The sequence below is a fragment of the Xiphophorus hellerii genome, chromosome 7, assembly GCF_003331165.1.
Source record: "Xiphophorus hellerii strain 12219 chromosome 7, Xiphophorus_hellerii-4.1, whole genome shotgun sequence".
In the NCBI taxonomy this organism is placed as follows: Eukaryota; Metazoa; Chordata; class Actinopteri; order Cyprinodontiformes; family Poeciliidae; genus Xiphophorus; species Xiphophorus hellerii.
In genome coordinates this window covers 12,597,198-12,624,984 of record NC_045678.1, presented here as the reverse complement: position 1 = coordinate 12,624,984, position 27,787 = coordinate 12,597,198, and the positions used below count along the sequence as shown (strand labels likewise).

Sequence of the window (27,787 nt, the reverse complement as noted above, 5' to 3'; positions counted from 1 at the left end):
GTGGGATTAGTTTTCTTTACATTCATTTCAAGCCGCAGCCGTAATGTGGATTTTGCTCCTGTGGGATAGCAAAGGAAATCTGAAGGTAAATTTTCCTATATTTCTCTGCAATGTGTTTCATGTTCCTTTGCATTGCAAGATGCATATCTTTTTTTGTCGTCGTTGTTGTTGTTGTTTTCCTGCATGTGTTTTAACTTCTAATTTGAAGGTTTGCCTGAATCAAACTTTTTAAATAAAATTTAAGATTCTTAATCAGTTAGTTTGTAACTTTCTGCAACATTAATATTTGCCGTTCACCTTGTTCAACGGAAACCTGAGCCCAGAGGAAGTCCATCGTTGCCTTGCTCCTGGAAGAACGTCGCCCCTGTTCCAATCAAAGCGACTTCTGCTCAGATGTAGTTCAAGTGTTAATAACAGGCCCGTGTTAGCGCCGCCGCGATTTCAATACATCATTTTCATGAGCGTTACTGCGACAAAATGAGTTTGCGTACGAGGCGCTGCTTATGAATACACATGAAGAGGCAAACAAAGAGTGTAGGAATCATTTGAATAGCAACATTAGAATTGTATATTTAGTTTCTATTAATTATGGTAAATAGAGCTTGTGCCTGCTCATTTTTTGAATGCTTTTACGCACACTGACAGGTTTAACACTAACAGATATGACAGATGCCCCCTCTGCCCCCCCTTGAACAAATGTCATTAATAAACATGTATGTTGTTAAAACTGACTGTTGAGCCCTAGCTGAAGCAGCAGACCCATCATGTTTAGCAAAATATGAAGCAAAAAGCTAAAGACATAGTTTTGCCACATTTGTTAAAAGCTAGTTAATAAATATTTTAGTTCAGTTTTAAGGAGAGCCATAGGACACATAATAGATATATTCCTTGGACTGTAATGATTAAAAATACTTTTTGGTTTGTCTTTTTTCTGGGGTAGAACAAATATATTTGTAGATGCTGACAGAGCAACATGAAATCTTGGTTTTTCCTTTGTAAACAATTATGACTAAAGTGTCTTAGTTCACAATGAGTAAATAAATGAGTAAACAAGTGGAAACACAACAAAAACAACAATACTGATAATAATTTTAATAATAATGTTTAAAGAGGGAAGCTCTACAAGACAAAGACAAGACTGAGAATAATAAGCTGGAAAGCAACATTTGCAGTTGTAGCAATTAAAGGCACTGCTGCCAAAAACATAAAAAATTAAACTGTGTTTTGTTAGATTTTGCGGTGCTACTTTCCTGTATTTATTAGCAGCTTGACAGGAAGAAGGGCAGACGTTCAGTAAATGACCCAGGGTCAGAAACCAAACCTGGCTGCATGTTGAGGGCTCTGACATCTGTACACGGTGAATCTGCTCTTCCACTGATCCACAAGCCACTGTGAACCGAGCCAACAAATTTGTAGAATAAAATAGTCCAGGATGATCTGTAACTTCTTTACAAATGTTTTTTCAACTACACATGATCAATGCAGTCTAGACTACTTAGAAATAGTCCTTTAATTTAGCAACGAATCCTTTCTTGTGAATCAAATAACATCTTCTGCCACATCAGTCAGCTGGATTTTATGGCTGAATGTTCTTCCCCCCATAAAAGTGCATTTCAGTGATAACTTGGCAAAACAACTTTTAACTTCTAAGGAGATCTTTTCTACTGATGGAATCGACATGACATCCTCATATAAAAAAGATAGTTGTAGGATAAAATGACTTTTCAAGGAATAAGATGCGATGTCTTTAAAGAATCATTTCTACTGCATGAAAGAAATTTTGAGCGGAACAAACGGAGCTCTGAAGGGGTCCAATTGTTTAAGAGCACCTAAAACTTGAGACAAAACCATAAAGGAACCACTTGAAAATGAATACAAGGCAAAATTGAAATAAGCTCAACTTGCATGATGAGATCAATGCTTGAAAAAGGTGGATTATGCTTAAATCAACTGATTGTCTAAGGCGCGGTTATGTCCAGCGCCTAAAGAGTTACACAAGAAATCAAAGACAAAGTTAGCGTAATCATAAATGTAAAATTAAAACCAGCAGAAGAATGTCACATTTCATTGTGTTAGGTCTCACTTCACGGAAAGAGAAAAAACCCATGAGTGTAGATTGCAGGTTTATTGTTCACACTGAAACAGATACACATGGTACATGGAGCCTACTCCTTTGTGGCTCTGCAGCTCACCAACGCTCAGTGTTAGAACACTGCATGAGAAATTATATGCAAGAGAGCCGTCTTTGAATATTCATGACCAAATCCGTTGGCTGTTTGTACTGAAGCATTAATTAATGGCTCGGGGGGGAGCGAGCAAAACCCAAATGCAGAACTGAACTTCTAAAAGCTAAAACACAAGAATCCCAAAGAAAGTTGGAAAAGGGGAGAGAACTAGAGGCTTTTTGTGCAGCACGGTTCTCCACAGTGCTCCACTTGATCTCCTACATTTACGCTAAGCGATGTCTTCTCTTAAAAATCTGGAATCATTTCTCAGACTGTGACAGATTTTTAAAGTTTTCGTTTTGTTTAGGACTTGTGGATCCATATGCGGCGTTAGAGACGTGTGAATATTCAGGAGGTAAAAGGTGGCGGTGGAGTCCCAATCATCCCCTTCACGGTTGCTCTGGCAGTTTAAAACACAGAGAGAGAGCCGCTGAGAGGAGCGACAGACATTAGCATGCCTTTGAAACAAGAGACCTTGTGTACGAACAAGAGCCGTCCATACGCTCTCTGGAATGTCATTTATATGCAGGAGCCGAGGTGTGAGGCCACAGGATGTTGGAGGGCCAGAGAGGATCCACTCAATACAGGTGTAGCTTTCACTGGCCAACAATGTAATAACCGCTTTTAGGCTGCCGGCGCTTCTTTACACATCAGTGAGCTTTTTCTCAACTTGCAGACTCCATTGAAAGAGTCTCTCAGCTGAAAATGAGAGCTGCGTTAGAGAAACGGGATGATGTGCTTCTATGAACTTTTGTCCAAATCTTTTTTTTTTTTTTTTTTTTTTTTTTGCTGCTGCTGCATCCAGATAAACGTATGGATTTTTACCTTTCTGTGTTGGACGACCCGAGTTACTTCCCGTGCCACTGCCACCAATGACCTATGCACTCAGCTCTCTGAATTATGCATGATGATTATACGACATAGTCCTCTGAATTGTAAATTCTCACAATTATGCAGCCCATTGTCTATTCATTATTTCAAACGAATGGGAAATTATGTAAAACTACCTCTAAAGAGGAAAGCAGCGTGTAATATGACTTGCCATATTGTTCATGCAATTCAAATACTTTTTGCTTTTTCGGAGAGTTGAAAGCAATCAGATTTAAATGAAATCCGACTTTGCGTGTCGCGGGGGATTATGATACAGTCGCGAGATAAGCTATGATAACTACACAACATGCCATAAGGTGTGTGCACTCAGGCAGAGACTGTTTTCCAATTAGCTCAAAACTCCTCCAAGGTTAAACAGGAACGACTGAGAGCTGAGCTTATCTTGCCTTGACCACATCAGTCAAGAACAGTGACTATTACTACTTCTCAAATGGCTACATATATTTGGTCAGTCATGGTTTAAATAAAATAAAAATTCAAAAGGTATTATGAATAAAAACACATATTTAAAATAGAGTTTCCAGGTTGATTATCTAGCATACTGTTAATACTCCGGCTCAGACTCAGAACCACTTCCTAATTGAAACTGATTCTTTCAGATGCAATAAGTTTAATCGTATGAGAGTTTTCGGTTTTGTTTTCTTGATTCATCCTTTTCCTACAGACCTGTTTTATTAAACAGATATATGGTATTCTATTTTCTTTAGCAATGTGTTAAAACAATATATAATCCTGTGCAATAAAAACTCAGAAATAACTGTAAAAGTCTCGCAGTCAACAGATGTATGTTGATCTGCTAACTTTTGAGACTTGTTAATGAAATTTGATGAATTATCAAGGTTGTCAGAACATTAAAAAACATATATAGATACACATTGCATTGGTTAGCATCTCCCTATGGAAGTTCTTATTTGCATGTATGAGTTATTTTTAATTGTGATGTTAGTTTTAACATATTTTGACTTAGCTTTTTAAGTTACCTCTTTTTTTTGTCACATGTATTTTATTATATAGTTACTTGGATCCGATTTTTAATTTTCATATAATTTAAAGTAGTTTGGCCACTTATTTAAAATCAAATTTTATTTAGATCTTTAATCACAAAATGTATTTTTAAACAGTTTTATAATCAGATTTCTCTGGTGTTCGGTGTTTTGTTACTCATGGAGCATTTATCTAAAATTGTGAGGTACAGTGAGATAAAACCTTTCTCGGAGTAACACATTTTTTCTGATTAAGGAACAAATATGTCAAATTAAGTAAAAAAGAACTTAAATTGAACTCTGACCCCTAGGTTAAATCCAGAGTAGAAACTTCAGGAAGGCCGGTTATAAACTGCACCCTTTAGTTGTCTTTACAAGATGTTATTGTATATTCATTTTACTAATTTTGCCTGATTTTATTAAGCATTTTTCACAATTTTAAACTGTCCTGTGCAGGTGTGTCATAATAAATGCATCACAATAAATTTTAATTTAATTAAGAAAGGTACAGTATGCACACTCTTTACACACAGTGATAAAGTCCAAGCATTTATTTCACTTGATGTTGACAATTATGGCTTACAGCTTCTGAAATCCCACTTTCTTGTTTCTCAGAAAATTTAATAGCACATAAGACTAATAAAAATAGTCGTAATATTTATTTTATGGTCTACATAATGATGGGGAAGACTGCTGAACTGACAGTTTCAGACAGCAGACAGTCACTGATACTCTTTACAAGCAGAATAAGTCACAAGAGGCTGTTTAGAGTGATCCAAGCACAATATTGGAAAGTTAAGTGAAAGTTAAGTGAAAGGAAAAGAAATGGTAGAAAAAAACAGAAGAAAAGTCCATTCAAACGTTTTGGGGGATGACTGCAGCTGATGTCAGAGTTTCAAAGGTCACATGTGCAGGACATGGACCACAGATGTATTATTCCTCATGATGTGTTCCTTATAAACAAGAGTACATTTTGGATTTTATTTACATTTAGATTCTGGATGAGAAGTGGAGAGAGAGAGAGAGTTGAAGCTGCCTGACGTCCAGTTTAAGATTTCTGTAGTCAGTGATGATTATGGGAGTCATATTATCTACTTCATGCTTCCTTCCGCTGACAAGATTCATGGAGACGATGGTTTCATTTAATAATTTGTAAAGGATGTGTGCATACCACAGTACCATTGAGGCTGACGGACCAACAACACAGCCTCACCTGAACCCAGGTGAACCAAGTGCTGAGCACATTTAATGTACAGAATATACAGTATATTTTTCAGTAGGTGCACATTTCTGTATTAAATTTGGGTTTTTTGATAACTGCAAGCCATAATAGCCATAAAAAAATAGATATTTGTTACACTCTGAGCAATAAATCTATCTACAAATGATTTTCACTTTTTATGTATAAAGACTGAAATAAATTCCTTTCAAGTAAATTTGGTTGCAAATAAAAAGCTCATCTAAGAAGGAAAATTGCAAATGAACGATGCCTGTTCATGCCAAGAACTCCCTGTACAAATAGAGAAATTAATAGGTTAAAATAAATGTAATATTGATGGAATTATCAGATTTAAGGTGTTGAGCATCCCTGATAACAATTGGAATAAATGTGTGATTGAATTGAAATGAACTGAATTTAATTGAATTCAATCAGACTAAACTCAGTCGCTGATCTTGCTAAAAAGAAAAAGCTCACTTTTATAATTCTCAAACTCCCATTAAATCTTAGTTATACTCTATATTTTACAGAAATGTGCACATCGTTCTACATGGTTCATGAGTTCCTCTAATAAATTGATTCTACTCATGATTCTTATTATCCTCCAGCTTCTCCTATTCTAATTTTTGTCATGTGAAGGACTTTGCAGTGCAACTACTTCCGTTTGTCCTTCCTCCTCCTCCTCTTCCTGCTCCTCATCTCCCTTCTCTGCAAGTGCTACCCTCTCATCCTCTATCTCCCCTCATCCGCTATTCTTCTCCTCACCTCCTGCTGCACTCCATCCCTCTGCTGAGCACAGGTATTTGTTTAGGAATCTCTCGGTGGAAATTATACTCCATCTCCGGCGCTCCCTATCAACACACAATTATCATGGGCAATCATGCAGAACAGTGCTGAATTCAGCTGGGACTCCCACTCTGATGACATTACCGACTGCAGGGCCCCACTTCTCCAGGACCTTGGCTGCTCAGCACATGCATTATGCCTCAACCTTTTACTCCCTCCCCCCTCACCCTTCCTAATCACACTGTATTACTCGGATATGCTTGAAGAAATTATTAAACTTTTTGTAAATCAAATTAGGATTTCATTTAAATCAGGAAGTCTAGTAGATAAGAAATCTCTTTGCTAGGGGAAACTTGGCCGAAAGGACGGCTCCCCGCCTCGGCCCAGGACAAATGCTGAGATCATATCTTACAATTTATTAGCATTTGCCCACCTGACCTGCAGAGGTTCACCACAGTGCGGATTCTCACATGGCTCAGCCGAAGATGATGCTGCACGATGTGGAGGCAGTAATTTAAAAAAAAAAAAAAAAAATCTCAGAAATGCAGAAGTGGGAACTTCCTTCATTAGAGTCTTTTGTGCGGGGCAAAGTCAGTCTCACAAAAATAATCAGCGCCTCACATTGTGTCACTCCCTCCTGCATTCTGAGGCAAACTGCAGATGCTTTTCCCCGTGTGTGATAAGTACATTATGAATCTTGAAAGGCACAGAGTTGATGCAGACGCACGAGAATCAACACAGGAGTACATTCAGATCCTGATCAAATGCTCCATTCATGAGTGAAATTACCATCCGTCTGTCAAGTCAAGGTGTGAATTCTTTCATCTACAGATCCAAGCTCTGAAGTTGTGATTAAATGCATAACGCCTCGTACTCTCCACACAGACCCCAGATAAGCAAAATGGGATTTCTGCCTTTCAGGATGTGCAGACTGGAAAGGAGACTCTTTCAGGAAAACACTGCCATCTGGTGGTGCGTCCCTTCACTTGTTTACAATTTTTCAGGTCTTTGGTCTTATTTTGTTATGTACAGTTTATGTTGATCTACTTTAAGGACTTCAAATAATTACAAGCTGAAAAGACTCAAAGTAAAAACTTCGGGAGTGTGGTTATTCGTTAAATTTACTCCGTTGAAGAGCTTGGAAACTTTGAAGCTGCAGTTATTTGCTGTTTTTTAAATGTATTTCTTAAAAATGGTCAAAGTCTTTGGTTTAAGCTCCTACAACTGTCAACAGAGGGCCGTTTTATATATTATATTACTTACAATATAATGATGGTATGTTTTGTGTCATTCTCTGCTTCGGAAGAACTATTCACACCCAAATTTTGACTTCCTAGTTAATTTATTGAGATGTTGTTTTCTTAATATGCCATCTATTTTGAGAGGCACAACAAAACACCCCACAGTATGATACTGCCATGCCTACACTTCACAGTTGGGATGGAGAATAAAAGGTTCCTCCTTTGGGTCTTTATCTCTGAGTAGATTTTCAATTCTTTTATTTTCATGAGTCACTTTTGGAGTAATGGCTTCTTCCTCGCTGGGTGGCCTTTCAGACCCCTTTCAGTCAGATATTGACTCTTTTACCAGCATCTTTACAAGAACTTTTGCTTCTATTTGGAAATTAGCAGAGTTTGAGGTGTTGCCTTGAAATACATTCACAGCTGTGCCTCCAACCATCTTTTTATATAATCACAATTTGGGCTCTCATTTTGTTCAAAGGTAATATTTGTGAAAGTAATCTTTACATATTTGAATAAAAGTAATACAAAACGTTATGGAAAAAAATGTTTTCCTTGATATTTTGACATTTAGCAAATGGAGAAATGTTCTCATATTATTAACACACAAAACAGGAAATAATTACTCTGCTTTAATATCAACTGATATAAAAATTTTAACTCATAAGTATTTTTTTCTGAGATTTTTAAGCTTTAAAATAAATTTTAAAAAGAAGAAATAATTGTGCATCTTGTTAGAAATAAAATTTGACAAAACTGCACAGGAATTTTTTGCAGTTTATGCACACAGCATTTACAAACAGGAATACTGATTTAAATTCATACAAAGTGCATCACCTGGTATTTGCTTCTAAACATGTTATAGTAAACATAGTAAAATAAAAAGTTATTTTCTGATGACAAAGTGTTTGAGAGTCAGTAAAGGTTAATTATTCCTTTTTGGAAGTACTTATATAAATTAAAACTTTGCCAAGTTATTTTGAGCCATCAGCTTTAGCTGTGATTAAATGAAAGAGTTGTTGAATGGTTCATGCAACAACTTTGATAATCGACACTTGTCCACCACACAGACTGAAAAAGAACTTGGAACAAGCACAAATATGCAGGACTCTGCAAATTTAAGTAAAAATAACACTTTGTAGTTGCACTGCAAAGTCCTTCACATGATGGAGTCCCCATCTGCCTAGTAGTAAGTTTTCGTAATTTATTAATTTTTTTGTCATGTGAAAAATATTTCTATTATTTTGGAGAAAAATGTCATTTTAAGACTGAACAGGACAAATAAAATCAACTACTTCACAGTCAAAGAGCACAAACAGTTTAATATTTTTTTGCAGTTGTGATAAAATCATTTACAGCAAATAGAGTGAAACCACCAACATAAAACTGTTGCTTCAGACATGAACCGACTTGATCAGTAAGTAACATCATCACATCAGAATGAAGTCACCAGGATACAATTTTATCTTCATTATCAATCTGATATCTCTTAGAAAAGGATGAAACGGTGAGTGTGATAGGCTGAAAATACTTTGCTATATTGCATAACATGAAAGCATTCTTATTGCAAAAACGTTGACTAAAACAGCAATAATCCTATTTAAAAAGTCTACTTATAGGTCTGTGTATAAAGCTCCAACATTGCACCAATGAAACTGAAGCCTTTATACCTATAACTGCGACCTAATACTTAGCATCATGCATAAGCCACTCTGCTGTGGAGAAATCACACAAATTCATTCTTTAACTAAAACTAATATAGATATTGCTGCTTCCACTATTGTGAATGTACAGTTGAAAAATGTACCGCAGGGACAATCCTGTACCCGGTGTTTGGACTCATGGTGCGGAAAAATTAGAATTTGTATAGAAATGTACTCCTTCAACTTCTTGTGCTAAAGCAAAAATAAAATAAAAATAAGCATTGTTCAACAAAATAAAATAAAAAACACAAATTTTACAAAGTGACCTAAAAACTACAGAACCTTGAGAAAATGTATTTACAACCCCTAATGCACAAATCTGACAAAAATGTTGGGATTTTATATGATCGACCAGCAAAATGCATTAGATAGCAGTGATGATCATAATGTTACAAGATTTTCAACATTTCCTAAAATAAAAATCCTGGAATAATGTCATGCTTTTATATTCACCCTCTGGAAATCAATACTTTGTAGCATTCCCTTTTGTTGCAATTAAAAGTCGCTGAACAAGAATATTCCTACCCACAGATAAAAACCTTCTCACTATTTAAAGAAACTTGGACAATGAAATTTACACCAGAATCTAATTTATTTTGGGGGGTTTAATGAAGTTCATTTTTTGGAGAATGTCTCTGCAAGCTTTACACCTCCTGAGAAAAAAAGTTTTCCTTTTTTATCGTAACAAAGTTCATTGTTCTCTGAGAAACCTCTGAGACCTTCGCAGAACAGCTGGATTTTGGCTGAGCTCAAGTTACTCAAACATTGGCTATATTTTCTAATCAAGTGACTTTCCAAGACAGCTGCCTCAACTGGACTTTACTAATTGGCAACAGAGTAAATGGGGGTGAGTACAATGCACACCATACTGGAAAAGTGTTATTCTTTTTCTCCCTCTTCACAATTATGTACTGCTATGTGTTGATCAATCTAAAAACAATAAAAATGGACTTAAATTTTAGACTGCAAAGTGACAAAACTGGAAAAAGTAAAAGGGGTATAAATATGTTTTCATCGCACTGCTTCTCAGGCTACCATTTATCAAAACTGCACAAGAAAACAAAACAAGTGTCTCACACCAAAATGTTCAAGCTTGTCAGATCATTAAAACCACAGAGGAGAGAGCGAATCCACAGAGTCCCGATGACACGGTATCAGACGGGCGTGAAAAGAGAAAACTTTTCAATCAGTGGTGAATCTTTACAGTTCGACCGATGAGCAGGAACAGAAGGCCTGCCAAGAGGGAGAAGAAGATCCCAATGGGGGCAAACACGAAGGACAGACCGTAGCTGAGGTTCAGTGTGAAGTTTGGACACTGGGTAGCTCGCTGTTCGTTGATGAAGGTTTGGACCACATTCAGGACCTGAAGCCACACCACATGCATCACCACGGCACAAAGCATGAAAAAACCTGCAGGTGCAGAGAAGAGTTACAGAGTGAGCCTGGGATGATTTCAAGCCCTGAAATTCCCTCACTGTAAGTCATATTCAGCATCTGCTCAATCATTTATTTTCTCAGATTACACACAGTTAGTCCAATCACTTTGAACATTTTAGTCCCTGTCAGTTTGTAGCTATAATCACTTTAAATTCCATCTCTGATTGGCTAATCAGTCCCTCGTGACGGCTCCTGTTCAAGAAGTAAAGGGTGTTAAAGGGCAGCTATGTGTTTGTAGACACAAAGAGAAGAGAACATAATTAACTTTTATCCATAAAATAACCCTACTCAGTCACAAGGCCTGTAATCTTGTGCAGAATGTGGTGCAATAATCTTATCTTTGTTTCCAAAACTTTAGGTTTCTGTTGGTTTTTCTTTCCCCTTTTTTAATTTTTTTAATTAAAGTAGATCATAAATGTCTGAATTAATCCATTACGATGACTTGCATAATTGCATCTTAGATTCAAACAAATTCTTGATTTTCATCTCAGCTTTAATTCATAGAAAGTAGTACTAGTTCTTTAACTCTTCCCCCAAACAGTTTGTAGCTGTAGAAGAATTGTTTGCCTCATTAATTAATAGTTTATCTCCAACTTGACTCTGGATTGTTGGGTCACGTTAGTCTTGATTTTTTCTTTGTAATATTTAGCAAACTGTAGATTTTTCCAGTTGATTCTTTCAATATAAATATAAGACATCTCCTCTTCTGTTAGTGCAATTGTTAGCTCACTCGAAATGAGAAACTCACAATTTAGATGAATAAAAGACTTATTCGGTTTTTAATAACCCATAAGAACTACTGAGTTATGAACATCAGTACCTTTTAAAGAGGTTGAAATTCACTCTGGGGGGGTTGGTATTTTCAGTACATTAATGCTCAGAAAAACATGTGCTTAGTCACTCACGCCCCTGGATTAAACTCACCAGATGTCAGGAAGAGGCCGCCTCCTGCATTGTACAAACAGTGGCTCGCAAACGGAGCCGCACAGATGATGAGGAACCCTCCGAAAGTTACCGCTGCCACACTAATGAGCATGAAGATCCTCCAGAAGCCTCCATAGACTGGAGAAAGTGGAGATATTAGCCTGCTGCAGAGAAATGCTGCATCATAATTTGCATGAATGATACTCACTGATAGCTGTATTGTCTTTTGTTGTACTGTTGGTAGGACCTGGCTCTGGGAAAGGGAACAGGTAGCCAGGGTAGCAGGCTTTTATGAAAGACTTGTCCACTTCAGAAAAGAGACATGCACATATTTTAACACCGGCTACAGAAATTAAAGTTAGCAGCACTTAGTTGTACTCATTAGTTTGCAACCTACAGTATGATTTTATATCTTCTCATTACTCGTGTGAAATTTCATAAATTCTCAGAAGGCCCCTTTTTATTTCTGCAGACTGTCACCATAGTGACCGTTAAAAAAAAATCGGATGACACATAACCAGCTGACAGACAACATGAAAAACATCACATGGTGCTGCCTCGTTCATCCAGTCACATGAGAGTTTGGGACGTTTCTATCAATAACCCATAGAGAAACAAACTCTGCTCCTCCTGTCTGAGCAGATTATTTCACTCTTATTGATGTTTTCACTTCATTTAGTGAAAATGAATGAGTATTGTGATGAAATAAAAAAAAAAATAATGTCAGTTCAAACAATAAAATGATGCTCGCTCACAGAACCATTTTGTCACCGTCGTGTTGAGAAATGCATCCGGAAGGATTCCAGAATAGCAACTCCAGAAGAAACCAGAATGGAATGAAACGATTTTGCTGCTTTGGTCGTGCGCCACATCAACGGCTAGCTGAAATAAGATTCACAAAACAAATATGGAACTTAAGATGCACACTGAGTATGTTCAGCTTTAATTAATATAATTAATATTGGGTCTCATGAAAAATATTCAAACGTCTTAAAGTACAATGCAATCACATTGAGTTTTATTTAGAGCTATCAGGATAAGGGAGCTGAATATCAATGCATGCCACACTTTTACTATATTTTTGATGCAACAAATATTAAAAATCATGCATTATTTTATTTCTGCTTCAAAATTAAGTACTACTTTGCTTTACTCTGTCACATAAAATCCCAATAAAATACACTGTTTTGAGTTATAAAACAATGTTTTGGTAAAAAGATTCAATGTGTTTGGCAAAGTACTGTATGAGGCCTGCTAGGTGTGGCACTTTCTCAAACTTATGAGATACAGTTGCAGCATCTGCTGCCACTTTGTCTGTGCAGCTGCTAAAGAAGGTCAAAGGTTGAGCTGAGCAAGGCCCATTAACCTCTGGCTGCTCCTCTTTGGAGCCAACTGAGATTGCAGGCTCTTCATTCACCAGATAAATGGTGATGGAAATAGGGAGGATGTATTTTCTCATTATGTTTTAGAAAGGAAAAAAAAGACATTTGATTTCTTATTAAGAAATTCTTACTAAGCGCAGTAAATCAGGTCTGTTTTCCGTATCTTTAAAATGCATTCACACGCCCCGAACCACGACCTTTAATCAGTTTTATTGGGACTGACAATAAATATGAACACAAAGTAAAGAATAAGCATAAAGGTTAAATCATACCAGGTTTTCAAAAGCTTTCCCAATTAATGCCACATCTTTTAAATTACATTTTGGCTTTGATATTCACTGATACTGAAACGTATTTTGATTAAAATCATTTAATCGTCTAAACCCTTAGAAAGTTATAGTAGGTTTTCTTCAACAATCTTCCTTTATTTAGTTCTCCTCATCTACCATAACCATCTTTCCCACAGCATGATGCTGTCACCACTATGTTGCACAATGCGGATGAATATAGGCACACGAGCTGAATTTCTGGTCCTTCTGCCTTTCCAAACATGCTATGTCCTCTACATAGCTTGACTTCTAGTGTCTTCTTTCAACAATGGCTTTACTCATCCTTCTTCCACACAGGCTGGAGTTGAGCAGTGTTCAATTAACAGTTGTCTTCTCAACCAATCCTATAACCTGAGCTGAAGATCTCTGCAGTGTCTTTATTTTTTTGATAAAATAGTATTCTGTCCAAGGAGCTGTCTGAGTGATTAATGCTTTATTTGATTTCCAAAATCAATTGATTACACTAGATGTTAAAGAGAGCTGAACACAAATGCATGCCACACCTTTTAAAAATTTTATCAATATAAAAATTTTAAAAATGTGATACAATTATACGAAAACATTTGTTTCTTTTCATCTCACAACTACTTTTATCACATAAAATCTTTATGTCTTGTTGAAACTTAGAAACTTCTCTGTACATCAGATCATCAACCTAAAGCTTCATAAGGAGTCACACTTGTAATACATCTCAGTGTAGCCGGCACACCCAGCACCACACTAGTTTTATGGTCCTGCTGTCCAGTGTCGGTGTCAGTACAAGCCCCTCTGGAAGCTGGAAAGCTAAGTATGCTCTACTCGGTGATATATAATACACCATCATGCCTTTGTGACTACAGGGACTTGTATTTCTATCTCAGAGGCACACGGTACAAGCTCTTCCTCAATCACTGCATAGCTGCACACATATTACATTAAACAGAGTCGAATTACAGGGATCCCTCTCCACTCCGTAGTCCAGCTGCTGAGAAAATAATCGGAGCAGCTGATCTTTGAATCTTGTTGAATGTCAGAAACTAAATGAGTTGATGTCTGGGGAGAATGTTATACAGTAATAAACACAACATGAAGAGAAAAACAGCTTGTCTTATTCTAGTTTCATTAACTAGTCCAAACTTGTAGTGAATACAGCTGTTCTCATATTCTCCCTGACCTGCAGCCTTTTAGAGATCAGTACTCACCGTAATTGTCAGACTGTCTTTAGATTCCTTATCTTCTGGGTCGCAGGTTTGTGAGCCTAAAAGCCAGTAATCAGTTCCAAAAGAAAGGAAGATAAATGCTGCTGCCAAAGCCCCAAAGACCCCAGCAAAACACAATGCCACGCTGAGCTTCATATTCCAGAATCGGCAGCTAGATTCACACTCTTGATTTTCTTTAATAGAGATTCAAATCCTCTGATTTGGTGGGTTGCTAGCCTATTTAGTTGTGTATCATTGGGTTACTGGATCTTCAGTCCTCCTCACTATCTGTTTCTGTGTTATGGGAGGATAAAGTTGTCCACATGATTCTTTTGGATCCTCTGCTGGGGACTGAAGCCAGCCCAGTCCCCTCCCTGCCCCTGGGCTATTTTTGATGTCAGGCTGAAGGTGGTTTCGCTCCGCTGTGGAGCTGAATGTATGGAGCATTTGGAGAGCGTGCGGGGAGGGGGATTAGTGCAGAAATAACTAGGCAACTGGACACCCAGAATCTGAGAGGGAATGTCAGTGGGGTGAGACAGAAATGGCAGCAAAGGAGAGAATAATCCAACAACACCAACCCCTTCTCTCCTACAAGACAACAAAGTGATGATGCCCCAGGGGTGACGAGTTTTAAAACTACTAGCCAGACTTTTCTGCAAAATCTGTGGAACTCACTTCAGAGATTTGACTTATTCCAAAGTGAGTTTTCACACAAAACAACATATCAATAACATTTTCCATTAGTTATGCAATATTTGCTTTAAATTGTTTGTCAAAACAAAATCTACGACCTCATCTATTGACATAGTATGAGGCTCTTGACCAGAGTTTTACATTTTTCTTGTTTTTAATCAAATTTCTTCTTCAAGTGTGTTTCTCTGTATTGTGATTAAGCAGTTTGAGTCGTAAGTGAGAATAAAGAAATGATTAAAATATAGCAACAATAAAACGCATGGAGGAGTTTTGTTTGGAAGACCAAATCAGGCTGAAATTCTTTATCACTATTTCATTGTCAAACACAATCGGCTGCCATTACAAGCCATCTTAAATACTGTAAGGATTGGTTGGTACATGCAAGTAAAATCATACTCAAGTCCCAACAATTATTTCCTGTAGAATTGCTAGTTTACAAATCCACTGGACTCACTAACATAAGAATCATCCAGTGATCTTTGGCAGGCAGTAGTCCTTACAAATCATACGAGTATTCAGTGTCAGTGTCAGTTTTATTTATAAAGCATTTTAAAAACAGACATTAACTCCAGCAAAGTGCTGTGCAGCATTCATAAAAGTACAGTATTCAAGAAGGTAAAAGATCAATTTGTCATGCATTCATTTTACAAGTGATGAACCTACACAGAAATGTACCAGACAGAACAATTCCTAACAATAATATAAACATATTTGTACCATATAAAGCTCTGAAGACAATCATTGTCACTGTTTGCTTCAGATATCTCTACTTTAACAGTGTTTGGCAGTTCTAGGACTCACCATGGTCAAACTCTGGCTCTAGTACAAAACCCTAATACACATAAAGTAGAATTTGAAGAGACTGTCTTTATTTTTGTGACTTGTGGTTTCCCTCCCTTTTTTTGTATGTTTATATTCATTCATTTCTATATTTTTGCAGTGTTTCTGTGCACACATCAAATAATTCCCTTTATGAACATCTAAAGTAAAATATTTAGCAGTGAACCTATAGATGAGCACTTTGTAAATTAACACGCTTCTGTGACCGGTCCGCTCTCGACCAAAGCTATTATATCTCAGTGCTTGTGAGTGCATGAGTTGGTTTGGTCAGCTTGTGGCGGTCAGGAGTCTGACAGAGTTGGTGTGAACATCTCGTCTCATCCCATTCTGATTTTCAACAAAACATTTTCAATTTTAGTAATAGCTCAGTTTGGTTAACTGGCAAATTTGAACTTTAATGAAATGCAGAAAATGTGTTTACCTGATAAACAAAAATAATAATAATAATAATAATAATAATTATTCACATTCATTATCATTTAGGTTTCCTGCTCTCTTTCTCTGTCTCTCTCTTCCTCTCTCTGTCTCACTCTCTATTCGTACGACAAAATGAGCAAACTGAGGTCCTGACCAACGTTTTAAAGACAATTTTATTTATGTTTTGTTGTTTTTATTATTTAATGTTATATAATTTATTAATATCTTACCTTGCTTGTTTTATCTCACCTTGATACAATTTTAGCTCCATATGGTGTCTATTTAGAATCACAGTAATTATATTTTAAAGAGAGCAGCAGTAAACCTGATGACCCACCAGGGCGCAGACAAAACAGTTTCTGATGATACGAATGTTATTAAGCAAAATTACATGAAACTAAATAAATGTGCCAGTAAAACATAAATGTTCTTGTTTTTGTGCACATGGAGAATTAGGGGTTTTGTTTTCATTCTGAGAAAAAGAATCCTGCACAGATTTTTCTTTAAGGACAATAATTGCACTTTATTTTATTTTGTTTTTGTTTTATTTCAGTTTTCTTTTGATATAAATAATGTGGCCCACCAATTCTTAAAGTCCACATGATACATACTTTAGTAACTGTTTCAGGGTGCATATTTCACTGTATTTATTTGTTTCTTTTTAATGACTTTTTAAAAATACAATTTTAGTTCAATGTATATTTTACTATATAGTTCTTAACTTCCATGCGATACATCCTTGAGAAATTTGTTGTTAAGGAATTGAGACTTTTTCATTTATTTATCTACTTATTTTTATTTTATTTATTTATTTCACTTCTTTCAGCATATTTAATTTTCCTTGCATGTTTTCAAGGTTTATGTGATGTGTACTTGAGAAATTGTTAAAGACAATAATTTACTTTTGAAAATATGTTTGGTTTCATTATTTCTAATGTCAATTTTATAGTCAGTCAATTTTAACGTATGTTTTGGTTCTCAAGGATTAACACTGTGAATTGTTAAGATTGTATATTTATTTTGCTCTTTGTAATTTGCTTTGTTTTATTATATATCTTTGAAGTATATTAAATTATATTGGTCCAGATGCTAAATTTATTTTATTTTGTTTTATTTTATTTTATACTATGTGTTGCATGTTCGTATATTTTTTTTTAATTAATAGCAGTGCTCGAGATGATCCAGTAGGTGGCAGAAAATAAACACAATTTGTTAATTCAAAGGTCGTTGAAGAAAACAAACGGAAGGACCTCAAATATTTAATCTACATCCGTTTTTATTAAACGTCAGAATTATAGGCAGAGCTTTTTATAACTCAAAATAAATTAAAATAAAATTATTTTTAATTTCTTCCTTACAAACAATTACAGCTAGTAACAAAAAATAAAATATCTATTTTTTTTAATGTCCACGCTGTGACGTAAATGGATGATACCATCTACTCCACAGCCACGGGGGAATATTCACTTCAAAAATTACTCATAAGAATAAAACAATTCACCTTTAACCTCTGTGGTAAGAAATACTCACCTCTCTTACAGTTTAAAATGTTTCTGTTATCCCAGTAGCTTTAACGCGATCCAACATGTCTGCCCCTCCGGCACCAGTTCACCGTCTCCCCCATTGCGGCTGCTGGATCGGCCCGCCGGCTCTGAGACTTGTGCCGTGTTTGCTTACAGTAGAGCCGGATGGGAGCTTCCGCTTCGGCTGTGAGCGAGCTGGCACCGCAGGAGGATGAACAACCAGAGATGTAGCACTTTATTCCTGAAACTGAAAGGACGGAGGGGGATCATACACTGTATCTATGTGGTGGGCTTCATGGTGAGTCGGGAACTGCGGGGGTTTTGTTGCTGCTTCGGGTGTCTAACTGGGTGAGACGTGAAATCAATGACACTGATAGTCCGTGCAGGCTTTCATAACTCAGGTGTGATGTCAAGCATGTAAAGGTACAGATTAGAACCGGCTCAGTCTTTCTATTAGTGTATAACACAGTGACAGAAAATAATAATAATAATAATAATAATCATTGCTGCCACTGGTTAACCAGTGCTGTGGTAATGTGCTAATCATTGAGAAATCTGAGAATGTTAAATTGTTTTAACACCTCTGTTTGTTTTCAGCAAGCTGCTGCAGAGGAGATTTAAATTCACAAAAACACTCTGATCAATTCCTTGAAGCTTTTGTAATGAAGGAGGTTTTGGGTCACCCCCTCAGATTCTTCCTAATTAAAATCCGTCTGAGTTTCAGTCATCTAATTAAAGGTGACTAAAATAATTCAGGAAACTGACTTGAAAACTAAGGGAGGGGGGAATAAATGTTACCTAAGCTTTAAAAGAATGTCATTATTGGATTGTGTTAGAACGCTGTATGAGCAGCTGTGTGCCTCCAATTAAGCATCTGGCAAAAGCTGCTTCAAACTCAGCTACGCAGAAAAAACAGGATGTAGCTGCTGATTGAGAGTCTGACTTGTGCTGTGTAAGCGTGCACTGAATACTGTAATGATAGCTGTAGATTATCTGCATATTACACCTGTTTCTAACTTGCTGGCTGTCACTTTTTCTGTGACTCCTCCCTCCTGCAGGGAGTGAAGCTGCTGTCAGACACACCCATGTCCTCCATCAGAATGAAAACAAAACGGTAGCCATTCTTTTGAAGCTTGTGTATTCACAAAGTCAAAGATATGTAATTCAGACAAATATTTGCAGAAGAGTATATCCGTAAAAGATCTGATGAATAAGTTGTTGCTTTATAATATTTTCTTCTTTGTTTTTGGTGTGACAGGTTGCCCTGAGAAACATAAACTTAGACTGGAAGCGCTGCTGATTTAATTTCAGCAGCAGCACAAAGTACAAAATCTGGGAGGATATAATAATTAACTTTTTCTTTTCCAAATCTTCTACAAAGTGTACATACAGACATATTCAATTAATTACAATATGTGCTCTGAATAAAAACTACATTTTGAAAATAATCTTTCAGGAGATATCAAACATACTTTTCATTACACTTAAATTCCTCTATTAAAATGTATTTTTATTTAGCTGATGTAATATTCTAATCTTAAATGTCACATTTTCATGAACTGTGAGTGAGCAATTGTCAACATTAACAGCAAAAAAAGCTTTAAAATATATCAATTTGTGTGATTAATATATGTAATGTTTCAATTAGTGAGTTAAGTTACTGAAATAAACACACCTTTCAATAATATTTTAATTTATTGAACATTACTGTATTTACTTCCACACTTACTCGTAATAATTTATGCCGTTATTCTTTAGGTTTTGTTTTCTTTTATTGTTTGTTTATTTTCTCTCTTTTTTTGTCCTGTCCCAAAATGATTGAATCATTTTTGTGATCTTCTCTTGTTTTCTGTAGGACTTGTTCGGGGTGAGCATGATCATCCCGCTCTTGAGCCACCATGTAAAGGCTCTTGGAGCGAGTCCCACAGTGGCTGGAATCGTGGGTGAGTTGAGTTTTCATAATAGTTAGTAATATGTTACATTTCTGTGAGCTCAGCCTTCTGAAACAAACTGTCTGATGGCTACAAAAGACAAATCAGATAACATAAATATCACATTAAAAATTAATTAGATGCTAAAGATTTACAGATCAATACGAAAAGGACAAAATTAGTAAATGAATTCAGAAAACATTCATCTTTAACCCAAAACTTAACACATTAGTGTGCTCTTACCAAAGAGTGTCTTCTTTATATTAGAATGCTTTACTTCATTCAACATGTTTTATTGGATTTTTTGTGACAGATCAACACAAAATAATTACTAAGTTGGAAAGGCAAAAGATTTTCATTTTGTTATTAAAATTCTAAATCTAATTAACATCTAGCCCTCTTTGTGACACCCTTCAAAAATAACAAATATTATGACATAAAAAACCACCAAGATATGGTAAACTCACAGGTCGGGTAAGAGAGCATTACTCAGGAAAGCAGCCAAGAATTAGTTATTCACGTCAAAGAACAAAACCATAAGAAGTCCTGTTTAAACATTTTTGAAAAGCCAAACGGCTTGAGGAAGATGAATGTAATATTTTAACTTGTTCGCCTTCACTTAAATTTCAATTTGTGGTAGAAAACTAATATAGCAAATCATACTGAACTCTCCATCCCCAGTTAAGAACATGGAAGTGGGAGCTTTATGTTTTGTAGAGTAATACATTTCTGCAAGGTCAGGAAAGGTTTTCAGCATAAATAGGAAAATGGACAGAGAACAATATTTAAAAGAAAAGCTATATATAAAAAAAAGACTTGTTATTTGAGCAGATGACATCCTAATAAAAGACGCTGCTGTTTGTGGTTGTTTGTGAAAACGTTCCTGAAATTTGAAGGGTTATGAATACATGTGGTGCTGTGCAATAACCAATATTACCATTGTGGAAAAAAACACAAAATGTTTTCATTTCTTATTATGGATTGTTGAGTGTAGATTAACAAGGAAATGTACATGCAATTTAAATGCAACACCTAAATTGTTTGCTGTGATTTCTTTCATAACTTCCCTTCATATATTCAGGATTTATCCACATAAACTCAAAAAATGGAAGTTCCCCAGTTTATAATTGTGGATGCAAATCTGAATCATAAAACCAATTTTACAGTCAGCTTAATTGTTTAGTAGATAGTAATTAATCAATAACTAGTATTTACACTTTTAATGGTAACAACAAAACCAAGTTTTTTATTTGTAACTTGATCTATAATTTGCAGGATCTACGTATGGAATATTGCAGCTTTTCTCCAGCACAATAGTAGTGAGTATTGACTTTGTTTCTCTGTGCAACCTCTTTTTCTGTAGGATTTCCTAGTAAACAAGATGAGCCCACTTTAGTGGCCAAAATGGCTGAATTCCTAGTAATTCGTGGAAACAAAAAAAATCACTGGCTGTTCAGGATTGATTGTGATCGCACAATGGGATCACTGTGAAGACTTTAACGTGCATAACTGGCTCCTGGTCAGCCACAAAATCCTTCTTTTAAAACAGAAATCATTTCTAATTGTCTCCGCCCTTCAGAGAGCAACCTACGAAATAAACAAAATCATGAATGATTTTAAAGAAATAAATTAAGAAAGAGCACAAAGTAAGTTTGGCATCTGCAGCTGAATTCTTAACTCCTTCTGTTGCTGCACACGGCTCCAGAAATTGGTTTAATTTTCAGGGGTCATGGGACAAATTGAGCACATAAAGAGTCATCTGTTGGTGCCCTCATGCAGACGGGCTGGATCCCCGTGAATGTTGGGATAATATGAACAGCTGCAACCCAAAAGTTTACATCCAGAGCACAGATCATCTCAACTGTCCCTAATTTGATTATTTCATCATTGCTGTGGGTCTGTGAGACAGAGAGAGAGAATCTAATCAAACCACAGCTGCTTGGCACACAGAGGATGTGGAGTTTTAGTTGTTGTGCCTCTTGTTTCTGAGTTGTGTGATTTGTTATTACACGACTACTATGGTTTATGAACAAAGTTACAAACGTTTCTTTACTGTACAGCTTGTTAAGAAATATGCTTTTCCTTTGTCTAACTCTGTCATTGATTGCTTAACGATGCGCTTATTGCCAAAGCGTATGTCGATGTGTCATTGAATGGATCGGCGTGTGATTGGCAGGGCAGCTGGAGCGACGTGGTGGGGCGGCGATACTCCCTGCTGACTTCCATCCTGCTGAGCGCCTGCGGCTATGGCCTGCTGGGGATTTCTACAAGCATCACTTTATTTGTCCTCGCACGAATACCTGTGGGTGAGTTTAGGGGGGGCAAACCGCACCAAATGACCGCCTGTTCCAAAGACTCTTGTGGATAAAACGTCTGATTTAAGCTGTACACCCTCTAAACACATCAGAGCCACCTTTTGTTTTTGCCCTGTTGTGCTTTGAAAATATCTCAAGTTCAGCCATGCTGGATTGATTCTGTGAAAATTTATTTTCCCACAGGTTCTCCACTCTATTTAGGTGTTGACTTTAACTAGGCCATTCTAATACATGGGGATGCCAAGTGTCTGCAACCTTAACAATCCAAAGAGGCATTTTTCCCTCTGACCAGCAGAATAAAACTCGTTAACAGCCACAAATGTTAAACAAAATGTAAATTTTTCAGCTGGAATGTGAAATTTTAATTCAATCTCAGTCCTGTTGAGTGTAACTAATTTTCTTGTAGGATTTAGCTCAATCCATTTTCATATTTTCTCTATTCCTGCTGAAGAAAATCATCCCCACAGCATGATGCTGCCACCATCTTTCACCACCTGGATGGTGTGTTCAGTGCTGTAGACTCAATTCACTAATTAGACAACATCTGCTTGCACTTCATGAATGAAGGATGATGCAAACACACATCCCACATTTCAGATTTTCATTGATTAAAGTCTGCATTTTCTATCTAATTATGCACTACTTTGTTTTACATATTAAACATCAATATGTAGAAAATTTACCAACAATTGTATAACTAGTGTGTGTGTATTTGTTTTTTCAGGACTGTTCAAACACTCCTTGTCCATCTGCAGAGCTTTGCTGTCAGACCTGGTGTCTGAATCAGAGCGCCCTCTTGTGATGGGACACTTTAACGCAGCTTCCAGCGTCGGCTTCATCCTGGGTCCTGTAGTAGGCGGCTACCTCACTGAGCACGAAGGAGGCTTTTACACCTCCTCATTCACATGTGCAGCCATCTTTCTTATCAATGCTGGTGAGCCAAAAGCGCTAAATAACCTGATATTACAAAATCTCTTTCTTAAGACTGTGTTTTTATTTATTTTTATTCCGTCTTTGTTCTTCGTGCTTCAACCGATTTCAACAATTCATATATAAAAACGTTCACCTTCTTCTGGTGAATTCTGCCGTATCTTTTGGTAATTTCATCTTTCATACTTTTTTGCGATATTTTAACATTTATCCAGATTTTGGTTCCATAGAAACGCATTGAAAAAAATCAGAATTCCACAAAACTCAGCAAAAACTTTGTGCTCTTTAACAGTCTATTATTTTTGCGTACTTCAACCTAGAAACTCCATTCAACTTTTAGATAAATCACAAGATATTAAGCTGTTTTCAACTGTTTCAGCTTCTTGATATCTCTTTCGGTTTTTCTAAAATCTGGATTTAAGTTTTATGCAGATTTTTGTCCATTTTCAGTTTTTCAGTGTGTTTCAATGATACGATTCTTCAATTGGCATAGTGTTCACTGACACGTTTTCAAGTTTGACTGGTTTTCTTCTGGCGCGTTCTTTCAGCAGTTTTTCTATTTGCTGTCTAATGTCGTCTTTGTGCTTCAGGGCTGGTGTGGTTGCTGCCATGGAGCGAGACGATAACCGATCGAAACGCAACTAACGGCGCCAGTAAAAGATGCCACAATGAATACTGCGGCAAGTCTGTGCAAAACGGCTCTCACGCAAACAACCACCACTCGGCGTTACCGACGGAGACCGAAGCGGAGCGCAGAGCTGCTGGGAAGCCTGGCCTCAGATGGAGGGAGGTGTCACTGCTCCAGCCTGCGTGGAGACAGCTCACCTCTGTCAGCTCCAGGATTCACATGGTGGCCTCTTCTGACATGTGGGACCTCTTTCTGGTGCGTCTCTTGATGGCCGTAGCCATCATGCTCTACTACAGTAACTTCTCTCTGGCCATGGAGGAGCGTTTCTCGATGAAACCGAAGATGACGGGTTATCTGATCAGCTACAGCAGCACCTTAGGGGCCCTGGCCGGGTTCCTGGTGGGGCCGGTCACACAGCTCTACAGAAACAACATGCCCGCTCTGCTGCTTCACTCCACCATGCTCACCTGTCTGCTCATTTTCCTCTACGCCGCCGCTCCAAGTGTGTGGCAGGTCCTGCTCACCTCCACCTTCTTCGCCATTTCTACCTCTATCGGACGGACGTGCATCACAGACCTGGAGCTTCAAAGGGGAGGCGTCCACACCAGCGGGACTCTGATCGGGGCCGGCCAGTCGGTGACGGCCGTGGGTCGCGTCCTGGCCCCGCTCCTCTCCGGTCTGGCCCAGGAGATCAGCCCCTGCGGACCGCCCAGTCTGGGGGTTGTGCTCGCTCTGGCAGCTGTGGGTTTGCTCCTCGTCAGAATCCCGAAGTGGGACGGGAGGGCGCTGGCAAAAACAGTAAAATTTTAAAACAGTTTCTGCAGCTGAATGATGATCTTTTATTGAGTCAATGCAGATCTACCACTTTTAGAAGTGCTCTTATTTGCAGCAAGCAGCTGTGGTGAACAGCAGACCCTCGGCGTGAACAGAGTTTCTCACCATGGGTGCCTCCGCCAAACGAATCTGCTGATGTCATGACTCGACACAAGGACTGCAGGCCTTTCTCTCAGGGACCGTGGACGTTTGCCGCTTGGAGGAAACGGCTGCAGAGTTTCTTGTGCTTCCATAAATGCTGAAGTCAGATCTCATAGAAACATGCAGTGAGGGCCTTAACTTTGGCTCAGTGTCCTTGTTATTGCAATAATCTACGCTGTGTTGTTAATTTAGTTCTGTCGGCACTACTTACAGGTATACTGATTTATGAAGACACAAGACCACTGAAATTGTCATTATTGGAGATCCACTGGTTATAACTTTGTGACCAATACTCGTTCTGCAACTGTTGGAAAGGTTCGCAAGGGTTTTATCCGACTCTAATTTCTCTTTCCAAACCATTTGTGTGCATTTCAAATGTTTCTGCTGTAAGCAGTCATTAAATATTTATATTAGAAATGTTCAGATGTAAAAAAATAAATAAATAAAAGGGGGTTTTACTATCTTAGAAGAAACACTAAATGATGTTGCCGTTTACATTTTAATTCTGTTCAAACTTCCCATTATCTACTTTACTCCATTACATCCTGACTTTTTTTACTGTTATATTTCCATTATACACATTTTTGTGTGTGTGGGGTGGTGGGAGGTTCTGACAAGCAGATGCTAACATAAATAAAAATGTTTTATTTAAATATAGGCCGTGTAGTTAATATTAAATTTAGACATATTTCTAATTATTAACATGAACTATAATTGTGAATAATGGTAGGTAAGCTATTTCAAGAACTTAAATTATTTTATTAATGCTGCTATTGCTAAACAGAGCTTTGAAAAATTGAATTAAAGCATGAGTTTTATTGCGGCTTTTTATATACATGTAGTCCAGAAGCACCTTAATACTGCAAAAATCACAACCGGTGTGTCCTGCACACTGTTACCACTAGATGGCAGGAAGGTTCTTCCAAAATGAACCAAGGGTAGATTTTGCATCCACACAGGCAAGTCCTTTGCATTAGGACCAGAAGCAGTTCAAGGCAAAGTCTCAACACTGAAAAGGGTTAAGTCTTGCTCTCTCTCACCGACTCGAAGCCTGATCGAACTGCAGACATGTTTGGAAATGTAATTTCCAATGTGATTTCTTGACGCATCGCCACTATTAATTATTGAAGAGCAAGACATGTTGTAACTGAGGAAATGTTGAGAAAAGGTCATAAAGTATCAGAATGTGAAGATAATCTACCAAAGAAGAGATTATGGCTTCATCTATACAACACATGCTGTTCTAGACACATCAGTTGTATTTCCTCCTTTTCATTTAGCCTTATGAAATAGCTTTCATGTAGCAAAATCGCACTATGCCTGTGTGTCATTAATTGATTTCTTTTAACTTTTTTTTTTTTTAGTTTCATTTGCCGTTTTTGATTTGTCCTAAACAGTTTGAGATTTACAGTACCTACAGTCCCCGGTTAGAAATTTCACCTTAGATAAGTCATTGTGGTAAATTTGTGATTGTAATTTTTACCATTTAAAAATATGTTCTATATTATTTTGGGCATATTGACCTGTCCAAATTGTCAAAGTAGTAATGTAAAAAACTTTTACAAATTACACCTCGATGGCACCTTTTCTTTTCTAATGCAGTGTAAATGATGTAAAGTAAATTCAACTTCTAACCTTAATGGCACCTGTAAATGAAGTAAATGTATTTTTGTTTGCACTACATATTAAATAAACAAGTACAGCCCTAAATAATAGTAAATATTGTACAAAATAATTGTGAATGAAAGTTTTTTTTTAATGCCTGAATTCAAAATGCCCTCACTGTGACGCATAAAAAAAAAAAGTCCAGTTTCACTTAAAACTGTATTTTGAAAGTTTCATTATATCTCATATTCAGTTGATAAACACCATAATTAATCATTACAACATATTAATATGGACACAGTCCTTTAGATTTAGGGCCAAATCACTTTTTGTTAAACTATTTTAGTTTTACAGTAAGCCCATTTTCTGAAAGAGATGCAATGTGAGTTCATCTTTTTGATGTAATTTTGCTTTTTTCCCCCCACTGCATAACTGCACCTCTAATCTATGTGGGCCTCATATGGCTGGATGGGAACTGAGCTTGCAATAGGCACTTGAATGTACTAAATATAACTAATAGCAGTAAAACTGCTGTTCTACTACTACTGGTTTCTAAAAATTTAAAACACATCTAGGACTCACACAAGACTCACAGCTTTAATTTTTAAAATATTTTGCAGGTTCAGAGACTTTGGGAGACTTTAAATACAAAACTTCTGTGTTTTTATAGTTTAATCAGGTTTTGCATTCTTCAGTTGTCTCCCATGTGTTATACAGGAGTTTGTGTTTATGAAGGTTCATCACTGCTGTTGGTTGGACTAATGCTTTACTATTTGCAGTGCCTTTATAAAAGTGTTTGCATGATGCATCAAGAAAAAATGTGCATGATTATGAAATGGAAAGAAAATGATAAACGGTTTTCAAAATAATTGCAAATAAAAAGACTGAAAAGTCTGAAACATTTTTTGTGACTAAACTCTTTTGTTTCAGATATAGCTGCAGGCTTTTGAAGAAGGTTTATGCTGCCTTTGCAAATCAAAAAACTGAAGTATTTTTTTTTATATTTGTTTTGCAGAGATGCTCCAGTTCAGTCAGACTGGATGGAGACCATCTCTGTACTTCAGTGATAAAGACTTACCAGATGCAACTGCAAAAAGAGATTTTTATTTGAGGGTGGGAGAATAAAGTCTTGTGAATGAATTTTCCTCTATCATAATTATGAACTACATAAATAATAACATGCAGAATAATTTTTAGTTATAACAAAATGTAAAAATATGAATACTTTTGCCATCTACAGTTTGACATTTTTAAATTGACAAATGAATGAAACATTTGCCTAAAATCGGAGTTTTGTTGTTTTGGGTGTTTTTTGAAAAAACAATTGTAAGAACCTACATATCTAGAGTTGTCCAAACATTTATGTCATGATATATTTTTGTTTTCAAGACTAAAATTGCACGAAAATAATAGTCAAATAAAATAATCTTAAATTTTCCCAACGTTCTCCCTTTATTTATCCAAGTAAATTAGTTCCTCTGATTCAGCTTTTAGTGTTACCTTAAGTTGTGATTGTGCAGTCTACAGTCAACCACATGTTATGCTTAGGGACAAGTTTCTGAAGTTATATCCACATATGCAATACTTGGCAATTTCATGCAACATTGAATTTAAAGATAAAATGGACCAGTG

At 36.8% G+C, this 27,787-nt stretch overlaps 2 protein-coding genes across 2 annotated transcripts; one reads left to right on the top strand and one right to left on the bottom strand.

Annotated features, from left to right (window-relative positions):
* Positions 1-8,640: 8,640 nt before the first annotated feature.
* On the bottom strand, positions 8,641-14,644 carry tmem182a (transmembrane protein 182a). Its single transcript, XM_032568637.1, has 5 exons — positions 14,302-14,644; positions 12,165-12,291; positions 11,618-11,716; positions 11,410-11,547; positions 8,641-10,458 (listed from the first exon to the last, which is right to left on the bottom strand). Exons 1-5 carry the CDS (start codon positions 14,452-14,454, stop codon positions 10,235-10,237), a joined length of 741 nt encoding a protein of 246 aa, XP_032424528.1. The 5' UTR covers positions 14,455-14,644; the 3' UTR covers positions 8,641-10,234.
* A 3,265-nt stretch (positions 14,645-17,909) lies between these two features.
* On the top strand, positions 17,910-27,058 carry mfsd9 (major facilitator superfamily domain containing 9). Its single transcript, XM_032567564.1, has 6 exons — positions 17,910-18,069; positions 19,627-19,714; positions 20,978-21,021; positions 21,879-22,008; positions 22,742-22,951; positions 23,538-27,058. Exons 1-6 carry the CDS (start codon positions 17,983-17,985, stop codon positions 24,383-24,385), a joined length of 1,407 nt encoding a protein of 468 aa, XP_032423455.1. The 5' UTR covers positions 17,910-17,982; the 3' UTR covers positions 24,386-27,058.
* The last annotated feature ends 729 nt before the right edge of the window (positions 27,059-27,787 follow it).

Bases quoted from the DNA above. Each gene is read 5' to 3' on its own strand.
- tmem182a (XM_032568637.1), bottom strand. From the start codon at position 14,454: ATGAAGCTCAGCGTGGCATTGTGTTTTGCTGGGGTCTTTGGGGCTTTG. The intron at 12,292-14,301 runs GTGAGTACTGAT...ATCTTATTTCAG, and splicing joins AAGACAGTCTGACAATTACG to CTAGCCGTTGATGTGGCGCA. The intron at 11,548-11,617 runs GTGAGTATCATT...CACTTTCTCCAG, and splicing joins AAAAGACAATACAGCTATCA to TCTATGGAGGCTTCTGGAGG.
- mfsd9 (XM_032567564.1), top strand. From the start codon at position 17,983: ATGAACAACCAGAGATGTAGCACTTTATTCCTGAAACTGAAAGGACGG. The intron at 22,009-22,741 runs GTGAGTTTAGGG...TTGTTTTTTCAG, and splicing joins CCTCGCACGAATACCTGTGG to GACTGTTCAAACACTCCTTG. The intron at 22,952-23,537 runs GTGAGCCAAAAG...TTTGTGCTTCAG, and splicing joins CATCTTTCTTATCAATGCTG to GGCTGGTGTGGTTGCTGCCA.